The 20,467-nt window shown below is 40.4% G+C and overlaps 1 protein-coding gene across 5 annotated transcripts in view; it reads right to left on the bottom strand.

The window, feature by feature from the left end:
* Positions 1 to 20,467, bottom strand: part of FNDC3B (fibronectin type III domain containing 3B) — a 400,148-nt gene that overhangs the window by 20,239 nt on the left and 359,442 nt on the right. For all 5 annotated transcript variants that reach the window (XM_066348038.1, XM_066348040.1, XM_066348039.1 and 2 more), the window contains one exon: positions 11,851 to 12,063. In XM_066348038.1, coding sequence (XP_066204135.1) covers positions 11,851 to 12,063 — 213 coding nt within the window. The remainder of the gene's footprint in view (positions 1 to 11,850; positions 12,064 to 20,467) is intronic.

Here is a 20,467-nt window from a genome sequence, read left to right on the forward strand (position 1 = left end):
CTGTAACAGCATACTTAAGAAAGTTCCTTCCCCTATAGTGCTCGGACAGCCTGTCCACTTTTATCAGTTGCCTACTGTGTATTTTTTCAGTGTTACTTTATGCACATTGTTTTCTGTCCCTCTCTAACAGAGAACAGGCAGTCATATTGTTCATATTACGTAGCCCCTCCAATTTTGTTGGGGAAGTGTCAGAGCTTAAGGGCTGAGCTAAACGAAGAGGCACTGGTAATTGTCCACTCTATTAGAGAGCCTCTGCCCATTCCTATTTTGCTGAAGCCTTATTTTAAAACACATTGGCTGTCTGACTAAACCTGAACAACAAATTAACCATAAATGCATTCCTGGAACCTAACTTCCTCTTGCTGCAGTGCTTTGTACAATTATTGGGAACACGAATCCACAACATCAACTAAAATTCTGTTAGGGCAGCATAACATTTCATTTCAGTAACACAGACAAGTGCCATCTTCAAAGTCATCAGGACAGTGTCACAACCTTACAATGCAAGAGCTGACCTTGCCATTCTGATCCTTGTATTAGGTGAACACAGAATTATAAAAATGTTTACTTTTGGTTTATATTTTTCTTGCATACACAGGAGCCAAAGACAGACTTTATGTGCTCGGTTTGCTAAGAATAATGCACTTAACCAATGCTATGGATAAACTCATAGAATTCTTTTTTTCTGTTGAAGTTAAATTCTTTTGTGCTGTCTAATCATTGTTTCACGTTAGTTTATTTTCTCAGAAAGATAAGCTCCTTATAGGTGGGACACATACCTTGTAAGACCTAGCACAGTGCAGTATTTGAAGAAAAAAAAATTATGATTGAGTGATCAGAATCTAACTCCCAGGGATAAACTTAATCCTGTAAAAATAAAGCACTTTTTTGAGGCTTCATAATATGTAGAAACCTGTGAGTTGAAAGCCTCAATACATAGGAAACAAATGTCACGTTCAAGGGGGAGGAGAAACACTCAAAATAGCAAGTTCCAGTGACTGGAGAGATTCAACATTGATTTAGTTTGAGGCAGAGATCTGGGAAAGATGCCCTTTTGGGATCCCTAATATTGGCATGAAATAGCCACAAATTTAAATACAGCCATGTGTAAAGTACCAGAATACAAAGAGGTGTCATTTATTTGAGAAAGGCCCAGGGCCCATTTCTGTGCTATGGAGTCTGTATCCTTGGCTTCTTTATTATTATTATTATTATTATTATTATTACTATTATTTTTAGAGACAGTCTGAGAGAGGGACAGATAGAACGGAAGGGAGAGAGAGGAGAAGCATCAATTCTTCGTTGCAGCACCTTAGTTGTTCATTGACTGCTTTCTCTTATGTGCCTTGACTGGGGCTACAGCAGAGTGAGTGGCCCCTTGCTCAAGCCAGTGACCTTGGGTTCAAGTCAGTGACCTGGGGGTCATGTATACTCCCACGCTCAAGCTGGTGACACAGGCTCAAGCTGGTGAAATGTGCTCAAGCCAGCGACCTCGGGGTCTCTTAGCATGGATCCTCTGCATGCTAGCTGACACTCTGTACACTGTGCCACCGCATAGTCAGGCATCTGTATCCTTGGTTTCCATCCTATCCTGAATCCTTATCGTTAGTCTCCACTTTCTTAAGGCTCTCGTGCATGAGATTATATAATTAGGGTCCTTTTAAGACTCATGAACTTGTTACCTTCTCTAAGGAGCCTTCTCTATTTAAGAATATAATAGATGCCATTCTTCTTTCCTCCCTCTATACTCCGTGCATACTGACATTCTTTAAGCCTTTGACATCATGATTTGCTTGACTATATCTGTCCCTTTTACCTATCCCCCACCCATGTGAGAATTTTTTAAAAAATTAATACTAAAGGGGTGATATTGATAAATCAGGGTACATATGTTCAGAGAAAACATCTTTAGGTTATTTTGACATTTGGTTATGCTGCATTCCCATCACCCAAAGTCCAACTGTCTTCTGTCACTTCTATCTGGTTATCTTTGTGCCTCTCCCCTCCCCCAACCCTCTCAATCTCCACCCCCCCACCCTGTAAGCCCACACACTTGTCCATGGCTCCGAGTCTCATTTTTATATCCCACCTATGTATGGAATCATATAGTTCTTAGTTTTTTCTGATTTACTTATTTCGCTCAGTATAATGTTATCAAGGTCCATCCATGTTGTTGTAAATGATCTGATGTCATCATTTCTTATGGCTGAGTAGTATTCCATTGTATATATGTACCAAAGCTTTTTAATCCACTCATCCACTGACGGACACCTGGGCTGTTTCCAGATCTTAGCTACTGTGAACAATGCTGCCATAAACATGGGGGTGCATTTCTCCTTTTGGAACAGTGCTATGGTGTTCTTGGGGTATATTCCTAAAAGTGGGATAGCTGGGTAAAAAGGCAGTTTGATTTTTAATTTTTTGAGGAATTTCCATAATTTCCACACTGGCTACACCAGTCTGCATTCCCACCAGCAGTGCAGGAAGGTTCCCTTTTCTCCACATTCTCACCAGCACTTATTCTGTGTTGTTTTGTTGATGAGCGCCATTGTGACTGGTGTGAGATGATATCTCATTGTGGTTTTAATTTGCATTTCTCTAATAATTAGTGATGTTGAGCATTTTTTCATACGACTATTGGGCATCTGTATGTCCTCTTTGGAGAAGTGTCTATTTATTTCTTTTGACCATTTTTTGATTGAATTGTTTGTCTTCCTGGTCTTGAGTTTTACAAGTTCTTTATAAATTTTGGTTATTAACCCCTTATCAGACGTATTGTCAAATATATTCTCCCATTGTGTAATTTGTCTTTTTATTCTGTTCTTATTGTCTTTAGCTGTGCAAAAGCTTTTTAGTTTGATATAGTCCCATTTGTTTATCCTGTCTTTTATTTCACTTGCCCGTGGAGATAAATTGGCAAATATATTGCTGTGAGAGATGTCAGAGAGCTTACTGCCTATGTTTTCTTCTAAGATGCTTATGGTATCATGGCTTACATTTAAGTCTTTTATCCATTTTGAGTTTATTTTTGTGAATGGTGAAAGTTGGTGGTCTAGTTTCATTTTTTTACAGGTAGCTACCCAATTTTCCTAACACCATTTATTAAAGAGGCTGTCTTTACTCTATTGTATGCTCTTACCTCCTTTGTCAAATATCAGTTGTCCATAGAGCTGTGGGTTTATTTCTGGGTTTTCTGTTCTGTTTCATTGATCTATATGCCTGTTCTTATGCCAGTACCAGGCTGTTTTGAGTACAATGGCCTTGTAGTATAACTTGATATCCGGAAGTGTGATACCTCCCCTCTTTATTCTTCCTTTTCAAGATTGCTGAGGCTATTCCTGTTCTCTTTTGGTTCCATATAAAGTTTTGAAATATGTGTTCTATACCTTTGAAGTAAGTCATTGGTATTTTAATTGGTATTGCATTGAATTTATAGATTGCTTTGGGTAATACAGACATTTTAATGATGTTTATTCTTCTTAACCATGAGCACAGTATATGCTACCACTTGTTTGTTTCTTCCCTGATCTCTTTTATGAATGTTTTATAATTTTCCGAGTACAAGTCTTTAATCTCCCTGGTTAAATTTACTCCTAGGTACTTTATTTTCTTGGTTGCAATGGTGAAGGGGATTGTTTCCTTAATTTCTCTTTCTGACAGTTCATTGTTAGTGTATAAAAATGCCCCTGATTTTTGAGTACTAATTTTGTATCCTGCCACCTTGCTGAATTCACTTATTAGGTCCAGTAGTTTTTTGACTGAGACTTTAGGGTTTTCTATATACAATATTATATCACCTGCAAAAAATGATAGTTTTACTTCTTCCTTCCCAATTTGCATGCCTTTTATTTCTTTTTCTTGTCTGATTGCTGTGGCTAGGACTTCCAGAACTATGTTGAATAGGAGTGGTGAAAGGGGGCACCCCTGCCTTGTTCCTGATCTTAAAGGGATTGCTTTTAATTTTTGCCCATTGAGTATGATGTTGGCTGTGGGTTTCTCATACATGGCCTTTATCATGTTGAGGTATGTTCCCTGAATTCCCACTTTGCTGAGAGTTTTGATCATGAATGGGTGCTGGATTTTATCAAATGCTTTTTCTGCATCTATTGAAATTATCATGTGGTTTTTCTCCTTCCTTTCATTTATGTGATGAATCACATTGATTGATTTGCGAATATTGTACCAGCCTTGCCTCCCAAGAATAAATCCCACTTGATCATGGTGTATGATTTTTTTTCATATATTGCTGGATCCAGTTTGCTAATATTTTGTTGAGGATTTTAGCATCTAAATTCATCAGGGATATTGGCCTATAATTTTCTTTCTTTGTGTTGTCTTTGCCTGGTTTTGGAATCAGAATTATGCTCGCCTCATAAAAGGAGCTTGGAAGTCTTCCTTCCTCTTGAGTTTTTTGAAATAGCTTGAGAAGGATAGGAGTTAGTTCTTCCTTGAATATTAGGTAGAATTCACTTGTGAAGCCATCAGGCCCAGGACTTTTCTTTGTTGGGAGTTTTTTGATAACGGTTTCTTTCTCATCTGTTGTAATCGGTCTGCTTAGGTTTACTGATTCTTCCAGATTAATTTTTGGAAGATTATATGTTTCAAGGAATTTGTCCATTTCATCTAGGTTGTCTAGTTTTTTGGCGTACAGTTCTTCATAGTATTTTCTTACAATATTTTGTATTTCTGGTGTGTCAGTTGTTATTTCTCCACTCTCATTTCTAATTTTATTTATTTGAGTCCTCTCTTTTTTTCTTGGTGAGTCTGGTTAAAGGTTTATTGAACTTGTTTACCTTTTCAAAGAACCAGCTTCTGGGTTCATTGATCCTCTGTATTGTTTCTTTAGCCTCTATGTCATTTATTTCTGCTCTGATCTTTATTATTTCCTTCCTTCTACTACCTCTGGGCTTTACTTGCTCTTCTTTTTCTAGTTCTTTTAGATGCAGGGTCAAGTTGTTTATTTGAGTTTTTTCTAGTTTCTTGAAGTATGCTTGTAATGCTATAAACTTCCCTCTCAGGACTGCTTTTGCTGTGTCCCATAAATTTTGAGTTGAGGTATACTCATTCTCATTCATTTTTAGGAATTTTAAAATTTCTTCTTTGATTTCATTGTTAACCCATTCGTTATTCAATAACATGCTATTTAGTTTCCAAGTGTTTGAGCATTTTTCAGTTTTTCTGTTGTGGTTGATTTCTAGTTTTATGCCATTGTGATCAGAGAAAGTGCTGAAATGATTCCAATCTTCTTAAATTTGTTGAGGCTGCTTTTGTGCCCTAACATGTGGTCTATCCTAGAGAATGTACCATGAGCACTTGAAAGGAATGTATATTCTGCTGCTTTAGGTTGAAAGGTTCTGAAGATATTAAGTCAGGGGTCCCCAAACTACGGCCCGCGGGCTGCATGCGGCCCCCTGAGGCCATTTATCCGGCCCCCGCTGCACTTCCAGAAGGGGCACCTCTTTCACTGGTGGTCAGTGAGAGGAGCATAATTCCCCTTGAAATACCGGTCAGTTTGTTGATTTAAATTTACTTGTTCTTTATTTTAAATATTGTATTTGTTCCTGTTTTTTTTTTTTTTTTTTTTTTTTTTTTTTTTTTTTTTTTACTTTAAAATGAGATATGTGCAGTGTGCATAGGGATTTGTTCATATTTTTTTTTTATAGTCTGGCTCTCCAACGGTCTGAGGGACAGTGAACTGGCCCCCTGTGTAAAAAGTTTGGGGACCCCTGTATTAAGTCGAGTTAATCTGGTATGTCCTTTAAGTGTGCTGTTTCTTTGTTAATTTTCTTTCTTGAGGATCTATCTAGTGAAATTAGTGGGGTATTGAAATCCCCTACTATTATAGTACTGCTGTTGACCTCGCCCTTTAAATCCATCAAAGTCTGCTTTATATATTTAGGTGCTCCTATATTAGGTGCGTGGGTATTTTTAACCATTATATCTTCCTGTTGGATTATTCCCTTTATCATTATGTAGTGACCTTCTTTATCTCTTACTATATAGTCTTTGTTTTATAGTCCATTTTGTCTGATATAAATATTGCAACTGCAGCTTTTTTTCCATTTGCACTTGCATGAAATATTTTTTCCGTTCTTTTATCTTCAGTCTATGTGCATCTTTTGTTTTAAGGTGTCTCGTGTAGACAGCATATGTATGAGTCCTGTTTTCTTATCCACGCAGCTACCCTATGTCTTTTGATTGGATCATTTAATCCATTTACATTTAAGGTTATTATTGATATGTAATTGTTTATTGCCATTTCATTCTTTAAAACTGTATTCCTCTTTTGCTATATTCTTTTTCTCCTTTGATCTGTTTACCACAGCCCCTTAGCATTTCTTGCAGCCTTGGTTTGGTTGTAGTGAATTTCTTGAGTTTTTTTTTTTTTTGTCTGGAAAGCTTGTTATTTCTCCTTCAATTTTAAATGATAGCCTTGCTGGATAAAGAAGTCTTGGTTGTATGCTCTTGTTTGCATTACTTTGAATATTTCTTGCCATTCCCTTCTGGCCTCAAGTGTTTCTGTTGAGAAGTCGGAAGTCATCCTTATGGGGGCTCCTTTGTAGGTGATGTCTTTTTTTCTCTAGCAGCTTTTAATATTTTCTCTTTATCACTTAGCTCTGGTATTTTAATTATGATGTGTCTTAGTGTAGATTTCTTTGGGTTTCTCTTTAATGGAGTTCTCTGTGCTTCTTGAACTTGTGAGATATTTTCCTGCCTTAACTGAGGGAAGTTTTCAGCTATGATACGTTTAAACAAAGTCTCTATCCCTTGTTCTTTCTCTTCTTCTTCAGGAACCCCTGTGATGCAGATGTTATTTCTCTTCATGTTGTCAGAGCTCTCTTAGAGATTCCTCAGACTTTTTGAGTGTCTTTTCTTTTTTCTGCTCTGCTTCTGTGCCTTTATTTATCTTGTCCTCTAACTCGCTGATTTGATTCTCAGCTTCATCCATCCTGCTTTTAATTCCTTCTATTGTGTTTTTCATTTCTGATATTGTATTTGTCATTTCTGATTTTTTATAATTTCAATGTCCTTTTTTATATCTGCTATCTCTTTATTTAGGTGTTCATAATGACCATCTATTGTTCTAATACCTTTGAGCATCCTAATAATCGTTATTTTAAACTCTGCATCTGGTAATTTGGTTATATCTGACTCATTCAGGTTCTTTTCTGGGGATTTCTCTTGATCCATTTGTGTTGCATTTCTCTGTGTTCTCATTTTGTCTGTGTAAAAGAAGGTTTTGGCCACTGGAGCCCACTGGGTGTGGCCTGTGTTCGCGAGGTGTGGTCTGGCTGCAGGTCTCCACCCTCTCTGCTGTTGCTGCCTAGGGCTTTCAGATACAGGTGTTGCCGGTGCCTGCCCACTGAGGCTGCTGCTGTGGTTTCCACCTCTCCTTCACAGGAGTAGCGTGCTTGGGTGGCCTTGGCCTTTGCCCCACCCCCAAGGGTGTCCTTATTTTCTATCCTGAGGGCAGGGGTGAGCACCTTTGCTCTGCTGCGGGTCTCCGCCTGCTTCTGGGCTTTCACCCCACCCTTGCAGGAGGAGCCCGCTCATAGGACGGCTCCAAGCCTTGGCTCCACAGGCCAGGTGGGACTTCATGCCCATGCTCAGTAGCCAGACTCCGCCTGTTCTGGGCTTCTGGCTCCACCCCTGCGGGAGGAGCCAGTTCCCACGTCAGGCAACAAGCCTTGGTTCCGCGGGTGGAGCAAGGCTGTGCTCCTATGCCCTTGCTCAAGGGCGGGTCTCCACCCCTTTCGGGGCTCCTGCCCTTCCCCCCCTGCAGGCTGGATTGCAAGCGGCCCACAGCTGGGCTTGACCACTTTTGCACGTCCCCTCCTCTCTAGCCGGGAAGTCTCAGCTCACACCTGGGCCTCAGTGGTGGCCAGCCGGCTTCCGCCTTTGCCGACAGAACTGCGTTGTGCTTTCTGTTGCTGTCCACCCTTGGGCGAGCCCTCAGCCGTGTGGGTGGGGGCACTGTAGCTCAGACCCTAACACTCACTACTGTAGTCCCGAAAGCTCCCTCCTTCTAAGCAACTTTGCTCTGAGTGCTGCGGGAGAGCTTGTTTGGCTGGTGTCCTGCTTCCCTTTGCTGGTATTGCTGTTTCCAGGGGAAATATTCACTTCAGATTTGGGGAATGACTCGTCCCAGAGGTTAGGGTGGGTGTCTCTCAAATCGTTTCTCCCTATGCCTCCTAGATTACACTCTCTTCCTGCTACTCCGGTCCTCTCTTCTCTCCCCAGCCCCTAAAGCCCCGGGTGAGTGGTTGTGAGAGAGGTGTTCTGCGCGGTCCCTTTCAGAAGAATCCTGGGTCTGAGAAATCAGTCTCTTTCTCACAAACAGTATCCTGTCTTGTTTCCAGCTAAATACTGTCCATATGCCTCTTCTAGGCTCTGGGGCTGCAGGCTGGGGCTTTGTTCCTGGGTCTCAGGACCCTCCCCTCTCTGCTAAACTCACTTCCCACCATGCGAGTCTCTCACGGCTGCTGTTTGCTCCGGAGAGCTGGTCAGCCCTCTCCGCGTTTCCGCTTTTCCTACCAGTCTCAGTGTGCCTTCTTCAGTGTTCCTTGGTTGGAGAGTCCTCTTAGTTTAGTCCAAAGTTGGTTTTTCCAGATGATGGTTCTTAAAATTAGTTTGTAATCCACTTTGGTTCTGGGAGGTGGAAGTTGATACGTCCGCCTACTCCATCGCCATCTTGTCTCTCCCCCAGGTGAGTTTCTTAAGAGCAGGGCTCTACCTTGCTCATTTTTGTCTATCCAATACTTACGTGTAGTTTCTTTTTTTCCCATGTATGATCCTCCTGATAATAAGTCAAAATCAAATCAATCTATCAGAAACAATACATTTTTTTTCACCTAAATGTTGGAAGGCTTTGATACTTATCACTACAGAAAACATCCCACTTTTTCTCAATGTCTAGCACTTTGTAGATGCTCAATAGAAAGTTTGAAATTACCCTGGCCAAATAGCTCAGTTGGTTAGAGCATTGTCTTGAAAGAGAGGTTGCCAGTACGATCCCAAATTAGGGCACATACAGGAACAAATCTATGTTCCTCTCTCTCTGTCTCTCTCCCCCTCCCTTCCGCTCTCTCTAAAATCAATAAAATAAACATTTTTAAAAAGTTAAAAATATATATTGTTGGCTTGACATATTTGTAATTCTCTGGGTTATTTCAGATTTCCTGACTAAGAGGTAAATAAATGAACATAATAAACCAGCATATCATGGATGCAGGACCTTAGGCATTTGGGACTCTTAAGGAAAGTTAGTATCTTGCTTTTTTTCTTACTTGTCAAAAACTAAAATAAAAGAAAAAAAAAGATAACATGCCACTTTTAGCAAGAGACTCTTTTGGTAAAGAATTTAGCTCACAAATGTCCCACAACATCATTGTTTTGAGATAAAAATGGTGGGAAGTTCCATTCAGAGTTCACCTAGTTCAACTTCTACTTTATGGAGGGAAAGTAAGACTGTTAGTTTAACAGCCAAAGGCGACTCAGTTCATTAATGTGATAATTACCAACCACAGAGTTACTCATTTTTATTGCACCTCTGTTGTAAAATATCTTTTAAGATTAAGATTACTTGTATAGCTGGCTAGAACAGCTGTACAACTTGGATCCCGGCAGCTCTACTTTCCAATGCCCACAGTGACTGGTGAGTAAAGTCAATTAAAACAACAAATAAATCAATCTCTGGTTCTCACCTCAGCCAAAAGCAGGACATACAATATTTTTGCTACAGCTGTACAAAGAACTTATTAGTGGTTATTGAAATCAATGCATATGATGAAGAATATGTTCACTTGTTCCAAAACCCATAGGTCAGAAACCCCTCGAGCAACAAGTTCAATGAAAAAGCTGCCACTGTGGAAGAAGACACTATTCCTTTGAACTGAACAGGCCAGGTCTCAATCCTAAAGAAACTGCAGAGGATTGGGATTGACAAAGACTATGTTAATAAATATGATGATATATCCAACTTAAACGATTTCCCCCGATCCTCATGAGTCAAGAACCAAAATTAAAGGCTTGGATTCAAGTGCCATTAACCAAGAGTTCAGTTTCAAGACACTAAGGAAGGTCATCGTCAGACTCAAATTAAGCCAAGTTTCATCCTATTAAATCCTAGGAATATTACACAAATAGAATGGGAACATACTACATTCTATATTCCCATCACTTTAATATTTTTCTGAGAGAACAGACAAGTCTAATTTTTTTTTTCTTTTTTTGTATTTTTCCGAAACCAGAAATGGGGAGGCAGTCAGACAGACTCCCGCATGCGCCCGACCGGGATCCACCCAGCACGCCCACCACGGGGCAATGCTCTGCTCACCCGGGGTGTCGCTCTGTTGCAACCAGAGCCACTCTAGCGCCTGAGGCATAGGCCACAGAGCCATCCTCAGCGCCCGGGCCAACTTTGCTCCAATGGAGCCTCGGCTGCAGAGGGGAAGAGAGAGAGACAGAGAGGAAGGAGAGGGGGAGGGGCGGAGAAGCAGATGTGTGCTTCTCCTGTGTGCCCTGGCCGGGAATCAAACCCGGGACTCCTGCATGCCAGGCTGACGTTCTACCACTGAGCCAACTGGCCAGGGACCTGACAAGTCTTATTTTAAAAAGATAAATTTGTACTCTAACTCAAAAAATTAAGAAAAAGACTGTTCCTAATGGTAAGTTTTCTAAAATTGACATTTAAATTTAGGCAAGTCATTTATTTGATTAAAAGGCCAGCTTTTGTTTTAGAGGAAAGAGCATGCATTGATGACTGGATTCTGTACCATTTTCTGTCTGCTATACTTAAACATCTCACCATTTGGCCTCGGGCTCACAGAGCTTCTGTTCCAAGCATGTGCACAGTTCTCTGGGTAAGGCACACCGTGCAGGTGGCTGTCCTGCACAGGCCAGGCCAGCACTGAGACACAGACGGCTGATTTGGTGTAAAGCCATGACTCCAGTACAACTGGAAAACATTCTCTATGGAAGGAAACACACTGAAGCACTCAAGTACAGAGAGGAGGGCAGAGACTAGACAAGGGTTTCTGTGCTACCCAAAGCCTGCAAAGGAACAGGATACTAGAATGCATCAAGGGGAAGTGACAGAAATTCTCAACCCTGACATTGGTTTTGTGCTTTGGCAGGTGTGCCATGGGGCATCTTTTCGGATTTGGACTTTGAGTAATAGAACATTCTGTCATCATTAACTTTTGTTCTGCATCTGAATTATTCTTAAATACAGGTCAGCTGCCCATCTTATGACTGGCCATTTTGGGAGGAAATGAAGCTAGGTTAAATAAATACTATGTGAAAGGCTGGATTTGATTTCTGTGGCTAAGAGTGTTTCCTGGGCACAGAGTCGTAGGAGGAATCTCCTATTTGCTCTAGTTAATTTGATATTGCATTGCCCACAGTTACAGAGTACAATTCCCATCTGTAAATCAACACAGCTATTTCAGATTGGTAAACATGTTTGTCCCGACATTACTGAATATTTAAAGAGGCAGCATCTCTTTCTACGTCTTATTTCCCTCTGCACTCGTGACTATTATGCTATTATGTACATAGCGTAGACTTGAATTTGACAATTTTCTTTTTAGATAACTTCTATTATCTGACTTTAGGAAAGAAAAAACACATATATTATCACATGTAGAGAAATCGGGATCTTTAGAATGTCAGTTTAGAAATTCCAAATGAAGACTGGAGGGGTTTAACTTTGAATATTAGAATGCAAGACTTAAAGACATAGGAGAACTTTCAACAAAGAGGAAGAGTGTTTAGAGGACAAATGAAGAAGCATGATTTCACCCCAAAGCCAAAGCCAGCGCCTTCCCACAGCCCTGTAAGCCGCCTCACCTCCTGTTTCTGTCCTCCAGCTGCAGCGTGTACACCATGTCGTCAGCAGCGTGTGTCTTGGTGTTACTGTCCCCCCATTTCAGCTTCAGGCTCTGAGGCCCAGCCGCAGCACATTCGAGCCTAGGAGGCAAGGGTGGTAATGGCCGGGTTTTTGCTTTAATGAACTGGCCAAAGGGTCCAGCTCCAATTTCATTTATGGCCTGAATCCTGATCCTGGAGAAAGAAAAAACAAAAAAAGAGGAAAAAAAACACTGCAGGTTTAAATAGTAGCAATTTCTCACATGAAATAAACATTGTGTGGAATATTTATTATTTGATCCTAAGGCAATATCATGGAATTAAAAAAAAATTAAAGCAATTTAAGACAAATAGAGAACTAGGCAGCTAGGAGGACAGATCATACTCTCTGTCTAAAGATTAGCAAAAAATAATAACAAAAAAAGTCTATTAGCTGACAATATATCTGTAAGTTCTTTTTTTTTTTTTTTTTTAATTTTTTTATTTATTCATTTTAGAGAGGAGAGGAAGAGAGAGAGAGAGAGAGGAGAGACAGAGAGAGAGAAGGGGGGAGGAGCTGGAAGCATCAACTCCCATATGTGCCTTGACCAGGCAAGCCCAGGGTTTCGAACCGGCGACCTCAGCATTTCCAGGTCGACGCTTTATCCACTGCACCACCACAGGTCAGGCCTAAAATTTTTTTATTTTTATTTTATTTATTCATTTTAGAGAGGAGAGAGAAAGGGAGAAAGAGAGGGAGAGAGAGAGGAGAGGAGCTAGAAGCATCAACTCCCATATGTGCCTTGACCAGGCAAGCCCAGGGTTTTGAACCGGTGACCTCAGCATTTCCAGGTTGACGCTTTATCCACTGCACCACCACAGGTCAGGCGTGTAAGTTCTTTAATGAAAAAGAAACAAAAGGCTGTTGTCTGAGGGAGGACATCCCAAAGGCATGCTTTGATATTCGTTCCAGCCACCCTTTAGCTGCTTCCAAGTCAGTTGTGGAAGTAAGCGGGCTATAAAGAATAAATTACATAGAGAACAAATGAGCCTCCTTCGGAGTTGAGAACCAAATTCTAACAGCTCTTCCCTGGGCTCTCCTCCTCTCTTTCCCCAGCCTTCCAGCACTCTGCTCGTCCTCACCCACAGCTAAGTGTGCGGACCCTGCTGGGAACAGGGTGTCTGCTGATGTGCAAAAATCTAACTGGATGTTTGCAGGTAATAGAGATATTAACACTGCCCTCATGATCTAGGAATGTACAACCAAGTAGAATTAAAATGTACATGTAAATAAATATTCTATCATTATTCCTATTTTTCTTGTTCATCTATTTCCTTCCAGAGATGACTGAAACAGTTCTAGGTAATCGTACAACTCATTGACGGCACTGCTCTGTCCTCGTCGACAACACGTCCGCCACCCATGACAACTGTCTTGAAGCTTGTTTCCTCCCGGCCCTGGGTGGCCTGGCTCCTCTGCTCTGGGATGGAAGCGTTCACACAAGCCCTCCCCCCACAGCGCAGGCAGTTCTCTCTCCGCAGCATCAGTCCTCTCCACAGCCTCCCCTCTTCCCGACCACGCCCAGGGCTGGTCTCCGCCCTCCCTCAGGCCCCATCACCAAGCCTCCAGAGGAAGCCTCCACTCCACCCCTTGCTAGCTTACTCAGACAGCTTACCGAGGTGACTGGGCAGTGTGGTGTCGCATTTAAACTTGAGTTGTATTTTAAACAGTGTTTTAACACAGGATAATAAAAAATACAATCAAAGAGATAAATTTTTATGAAACAGATTAGTGTAAAACATTCCTCTAATTTAGGTTTATGCACTTCTCATTTAAAGCAATTATTGTTTATACTTAAATAGAAAATATCATTTAAGTATTACTGTAGCTAAATTCATCTTGTGAATTCAAATTAGCCTTAATTCTTCAAATTTAAAGATTACATCATTCAGCAAATCAATATAATAATATGCCTGTACATTGTTAAGGAAAAAAGCCCAAACAAACCAGATTAATTCTGGTGAGATAAAGTGTGCACACTCCACCCCGTCTCTCCCATGGAATAAAGCAGGGGTCCCCAAACTACGACCCATAGGCCGCATGTGGCCCCCTAAGGCCATTTATCCGGCCCCCACCGCACTTCCGGAAGGGGCACCTCTTTCATTGGTGGTCAGTGAGAGGAGCATAGTTCCCATTGAAATACTGGTCAGTTTGTTGATTTAAATTTACTTGTTCTTTATTTTAAATATTGTATTTGTTCCCGTTTTGTTTTTTTACTTTAAAATAAGATATGTGCAGTGTGCATAGGGATTTGTTCATAGTTTTTTTTATAGTCCGGCCCTCCAACGGTCTGAGGGACAGTGAACTGGCCCCCTGTGTAAAAAGTTTGGGGAGCCCTGGAATAAAGCTATTAAACCTGGGCATAATAAACAAGGAGCTATTTAAGAACTCAGAAAAGAAAATGGTAGCTGGAGAATTGGGGAAGAATTTGAACTATAACCAAACCAGCAGTGAGTATACCATTTTTCCCTCCAGTGTCTGCCAGCCTGGACTCCATACAGCCTGAAACCCAGCAGCAGACATCTGCAGACACCAAGTTCTAGGACGGCCTGGGCTCAAAGAAAGAGGGGCAGTCTCTGAATGCTCAGTGAATGGGGAAAATCCTCCAGTTCTGTTTTCTCCCCCTTTTCTACCTTCTTTCATTCCCTGGCCCTTAGCCATGTCATCATATTAACAGTCTAAAGAAGGGGGAAAAATCACATAATTGAAAGGTTGAACCTGGGTGGCTGGTCCACTGGGGAGGGGGCAAAGCCTACTGTCAGTCTCCCTGGGCAACAGGCAGGTCAGCATAAACCCCGACTAGGTCAGACCTGGAGGGAACTCCAGCTGGACTGCCGTATCCCGCATGAGAGAGCTGACAGGCTAAACCCCTCCCTGGGTCTATGGGGGGGGGGGGGTACCGGGGAGAGCCAACCGAAAACACAAGGCTGATCTGTTCCAAAAGGAAACTCTATTTAACACGCCTGGGTGCAAGCGTGCGGAGACGGACCAAAGCCGTGTCGGCGTCGGGGAGGACTGGGGCACGATTTTTATAGTTTAGTCAGGGGTCTTGGAAAAAGTGGCTGCCGTCACGGCCTATTTAGGTACAAGGATTAGAGAGGTGCCACAGCTCCTCCACATTGTGTGTCTCCCAGCTTGACTGTCTACAGGAGGCCTGGTCTTGTTCAAAGGTCCTGGGCTTTCACGCAAGCCAGTCCCCCCTCCTCCCGTGGGTTTGCCCTAGTGGCTGATTTATCAGAAGACAGTGTCTCTGGGCCTGTGGCTAGGCTTTTACAAACAACTGTTGTGATCTAAACTCCCCTAATTGTCAAGTCTCTTCCCAATGCAAGCTTTCCCTCACATTTCTGCAAAGATACACTTTTTGCTACATTTCAAAGTGAAGGCCAGGAAGCCACTAAGCTATACACTAGCAAGCAAGTTAACTACAACCTCACAGTGGGAGGTGAGAATGTTCTGTTTTGAACGCAGGTGAGAAGTTGGGTGAGGGGAATTTGAGTTTTAAAGGGGGCTCTGGATTTAAAGGTGCCCTGAACCCAAACCCTACAATAATTGCATTAATTGATAAAGAAGAAGCACTGATGAAATCTAACATCTATTCATAACAGAATTTCTACAAAAATTAGGGACAGAAGGAAACTTTCTCAGCCTGACAAGGGCAAGTATAGAAATAACCCTACAGCTAACATACTTAGTGGTAAAAGACTGATCTCTCTTTAAGAATGGGAATGAGGCAAGGATATCTGCTCTTATTCCCATCAACATCATGTACTAGAAGTCCTGGGTGAAGATGCATAAAAGTACAGAAAAGAATAAAAATAAAACAAACTACAAGACATGGCTTAAGATACTAAAGGAGACCTAAATAGACAGAGATATACTGGTTTCAGGGATTATGTAGAAAAACTCTACACGGAAAAATGAAAATGTTAATTCTCCCCAAATTTTGAGCTATAAAGATATAATTCAATTCTAATAAAATTCCTGCAGGATTCTTTTAAGTAGGTATAGATAAATTCATTCTAAAAGTTATATGGAAAGGCAAAGGAACTAAAGTTGCTAATACAAATTTGAAAAATAAGAATCAAGTTGAAGAATCACACTACCTGATTTAGGACTTACTATGAAGCTACTGTAATCAAGACAGTATGGTACTGGTAAGCAGACAGACTCATAGATCAATATAACAGAATAGAGACTCCACATATATGGACAATTGATTTTTGACAAATGTGCAAAAGTAATTCAATGGAGAAAGAATAGTCTTTCAAACAAATGGCATAGAAACTATTGAAAATCAACAGGGAAAAAATAAATCTCAATCTAAAGCTCATCTTGTCCTAAATTTAACTCAGAACAGATCCTAGATCTAAATGTAAAATATAAAACTTTTAAGAAATGGAGATAATACTTGTTACCTAAAATTAGGTAAAGACTATTTAGATAGGATGTGAAAAACATAATTTGTAAATGAAAAACTGAAAAACTGGGCTTCATAAAAATTTTAAAACTTCTGTACTCTTATGAGAATGAAGACAAGCTACAGACTGGTGGAAACTATGTGCAAATTATTTGTCTGACAAAACAATTGTATCTAGAATGTATAAAGACCTCTAAAACTCAACAAAGAAACAACCCAATTAAGAAATGACGCAAGACTGGAAACAAACATTCCACTGAAGAGGATATATACATGGCAAATAAGCACATGAAAAGATAAGTTAAAGCCATTAGGAAAATGTAAATTAAAACGAGATACAATTAGATATCCCTATTAAAATGGCTAAAATAAAAAATACTCAATTCCATACTGGCAAAGAAGCAATTGAAATTCTCATATTTTGCTGAATACAAAATGATAGCCACAATGGAAAGCAGTTTTCGAACAAAGTTTCTTATAAAGTTTAACACACACTTATCATATAACCCAGCAATCCAATTTCTTGGTCTTTATTCTAAAGAAATTAAAATTTATGTAAACACAAAAACCTGAACACAAATGGTAACAGCTCTACTCATAATCACCTAAAACTGGCTGAATATCTGCCTGCTAATTTAGGATGTAGCAAATACTTATCTCTGATAAAGTACAGCCAAAATTCCATTAAAGAGCCTTATCATTCCCAGATTCTGTTATTCCAGGGGCTGTATCAGGTCTCTTGCAGACAATGCAAGTTTCTTAATATAACATTGAAAGACTAAATCAACTCTTCCCTGTTTTCCAACATGAGTCTTATGAAATAGCTTTATGGTATAAGAGTAGTCTTCTATGATTGGAAAAAAAGAAAATTTTCTGCAACTGAAGAAGAAAAATGTTTTTTTTATTATTATTATTTATTTATATATTTATTTATTTATTTTCTTCTTTTCCAAGTAGAAAAGGGGAGATAAAGAGACAGACTCCCACATGTGCCCCAACTGGGATCAACAGAGCAGCCCCCATCTGGATCCGATGCTCTGCCTGCCCATGCATAGCTGAGCTATTTTTAGCACCTGAGGCACAGGCTCCATGGAACCATCCTCAGTGCCTGGGGCTAATGTGCTCAAATCAAGCCATGGCCATGAGAGAAGAAGAGAGAGAGAGAAAGAGCCAAGGGGGAGGGGTGGAGAAGCAGATGGTTGCTTCTCCTGTGTGTCCAGACCAGGAATCGAACCCAGGACACCTACATGCTGGGCCGACACTCTACCACTGAACCAACTGGCCAGGGCCAAAAAATCTTTTTTAAAAGGTGTTAATCACTATGGTAGAAATTATTACCTTTTTTTCCTTCTCAGGAAAAGGGAATTAAGCCAAACATTAAGTCTCAGACATTCTTCATATGTGTAACAAATTTCCTCACCTATCAGGTTTATTTTAATGTCTTTCTAGTGTCCAGACTGCCAGCCCTTCCCTTTCTTCTAGGCAGGTATTGCGAGAGCCAGGAGTCAAAGATGCTTTCTTCCATCCGCTTACCTAGAGCCCCCAGCTCACCTGTATCGAGGCTTTGCTTTGTGCAGCCAAACAGCCCCTATCTACTTTAATAAACAGAAGGAAATGAGGTGATGGGTTGCTTAAGATTGTTGTTCTGCTCACAAGAGATGAGCAGAATACCAAGAGATCTTAATCACTTATAAGAATTAAAAATATTTTATAAATTATAAGTATCAAGATAAATGTAGATTTAATATAATTTTTATTTATTTATTTGCAATTTCACTTATTTTTCCAAAGCCTGCATAGTGTTTTGATAGGTACTGGGTTCCTTACATTGTAGCTCTATGGTGGTTCTCTGATCCTTTACTGAGAAATATTTGGCAGGTATTTAATCTTTGACTTCAATATACAATAAAAACAATAACAAGAATACTACAGGAGCATTTTAACTTTTTAGCAGTGGTAATCCTGCTCATCACTTTGGTGGCCATGGGGAAATTACCTAACACCTTTGAGTCACAATTTTCTTGTATAAAATGGGGATAATAATATCTTTTCTGCATTTATAAACAGGATTACTGAAGGAATATGGAAAACATTTCATATACAGGTATTTAAAAAATATTTTATATTCCACCATACAACCAGAAAAGAACTGAAAAGCACCCTGGTGAACTTTAAAGGACTAAGTTATGGAATGTTATGTGTTGTTACTCTCAGATGTCTTCTGAGACTGCTATCGCCCTCTAACATCAGGTGAAGCACCCACAAGGAGCGGCACCGTGCGGGGCATGCAACGCGCATGTTTACTTTAGTTGCATCACTGCCACTACTTCACTTTGTAAGCTGAGCGATTTGCCAATACCATCCATGTTTTTCTTTCCTCTAAATTATGGCCCAGGACCTGGCAACAGCTCAAAGGACTGGCTTCTTTTTAAACCATCTCAGAAGGTAAGGGTGAGACAAAGAGCTTGGGAACAGAGGAAATATTAACAGTGACCACCAATGACACCGCAACAAACACACTGAACACTTGCTTTGCCCAAGGCACTGTGCTATAGAACCAGAACCAGTACTTTCTCTTCCCTTTAGAAATGAGTAACTGCAGTTAAACTTAGAGAGGTTAAATCACTCAACCTAAATGACTGACTTCTAGATACTGAAGTGTAGATTTGATATGTACCACACTACCTCTAATTTCTAGCCCACCCTATGAGGTAGAAATTATTTTATTTTACAGGAGGATGAACTGTGATGGGTTAAGTCTGGCATTTACATTGGTCTACACAGTGGACACAGGTCAGATCTGGGTGAGAACAGGTTTTTAGGCTCAAAGTCTTTGTGCATTCTGACATACTAGACTCTCCTAACTAACTAAGACAACACATGGCTTCGAATCCAATCAAAAAATAATTTTAATTCAAATCACACTTTCAGTTCAACGACTGCCTTTTTGCCAATGAAACAGACATTTAAAATAGCCAACAAATATATTTTCACATTATTTAAATAACTTTTGGACTTGAAATTTACTACTTACATTTTCAGGTACTTCAACTTATCTCCCTTTTTACAAAAACATTTAGTTTCAGTAAAAATGTACAGAAAACATTTTTCCATGTAGCTGATGCACTGAATACACACTAACTCCAGGAACAAGTCTAAGAATTCACCTCAGAAAAAACTGACTTTCAAGTTTTATTAAATTCATTAAAGTCTATCCCAAACCCAAACTTGAGAAGTTTTCTCTTGGCTGAAGTAATATGTTAATCTTGAAATTCAGACTTTTTTAAACATGCACTGCATATCACTTTCTGAAACCTTAAGCTTTGCAAATGAAGAATAAGGGAAGTGGAATTTGCTTTCCAATTTAGGGAAGTGATGTGACTCTGACAAGCTCTGTCTTGGCCTGACTGATATGAAAAATCTCTTCAGGTGTCCAGAAGGCTGAAATATCCATCAGTACCCTGATAATACTGATTAATTCATCAAATTAAGAAGAACATTCTTTTATAATTTTTGTCACAAATCTACTATTAAAACACCTACTAAGTGTAGGTGCCAGACACATGCCCACTTTACACCCAGCCTTCCCTCAGGCACTCTATAGACACAGACACAGTCAAAGTTGGGACACCACCTGTGAAAAAGAAGACTCACTTTCAAAACAAACCTTCCTCAACTGAAGAAGGCAACTTCTGTCACAATCAGCCATCCTAGTCCTCAGGATGTTGGCGAGGAGAGATGGGCGGGCAGGGAGTCTAGTCCCCCTTCTCCCGTGACTGGTTGGGGTAAGAGAGGCCTAAGAAACAAAACATGGGCTTCTTACGACACCCCTCACCCCCAATTTAACACCCTAATCATCTAATTAAAAAAGATAAAAATATGAAAGAAGAAAATAATCATCAGCTAACTTCTGGAGAAATAGAAAATAGCAATGTTAACACAGGAAGTCTCTGGGAAAATGCGTGTTCAGAGTGCAGTTATTCCGAGTGGCTCAAATTCAGCCCCTGCTCCAAACAGGCCCCGTCTCCAGACCGCTCCTTGGATAATGAATGGGCCACCATCTGTCTCCAGGCTCTTACACTGCTTATTTTCCTGCCTCTGTGCTCTGCCCTGATGGGCAAAACAATCTTAAATCCCTCCAC

This window comes from Saccopteryx leptura, chromosome 8, assembly GCF_036850995.1.
Source record: "Saccopteryx leptura isolate mSacLep1 chromosome 8, mSacLep1_pri_phased_curated, whole genome shotgun sequence".
NCBI classification, from domain to species: Eukaryota; Metazoa; Chordata; class Mammalia; order Chiroptera; family Emballonuridae; genus Saccopteryx; species Saccopteryx leptura.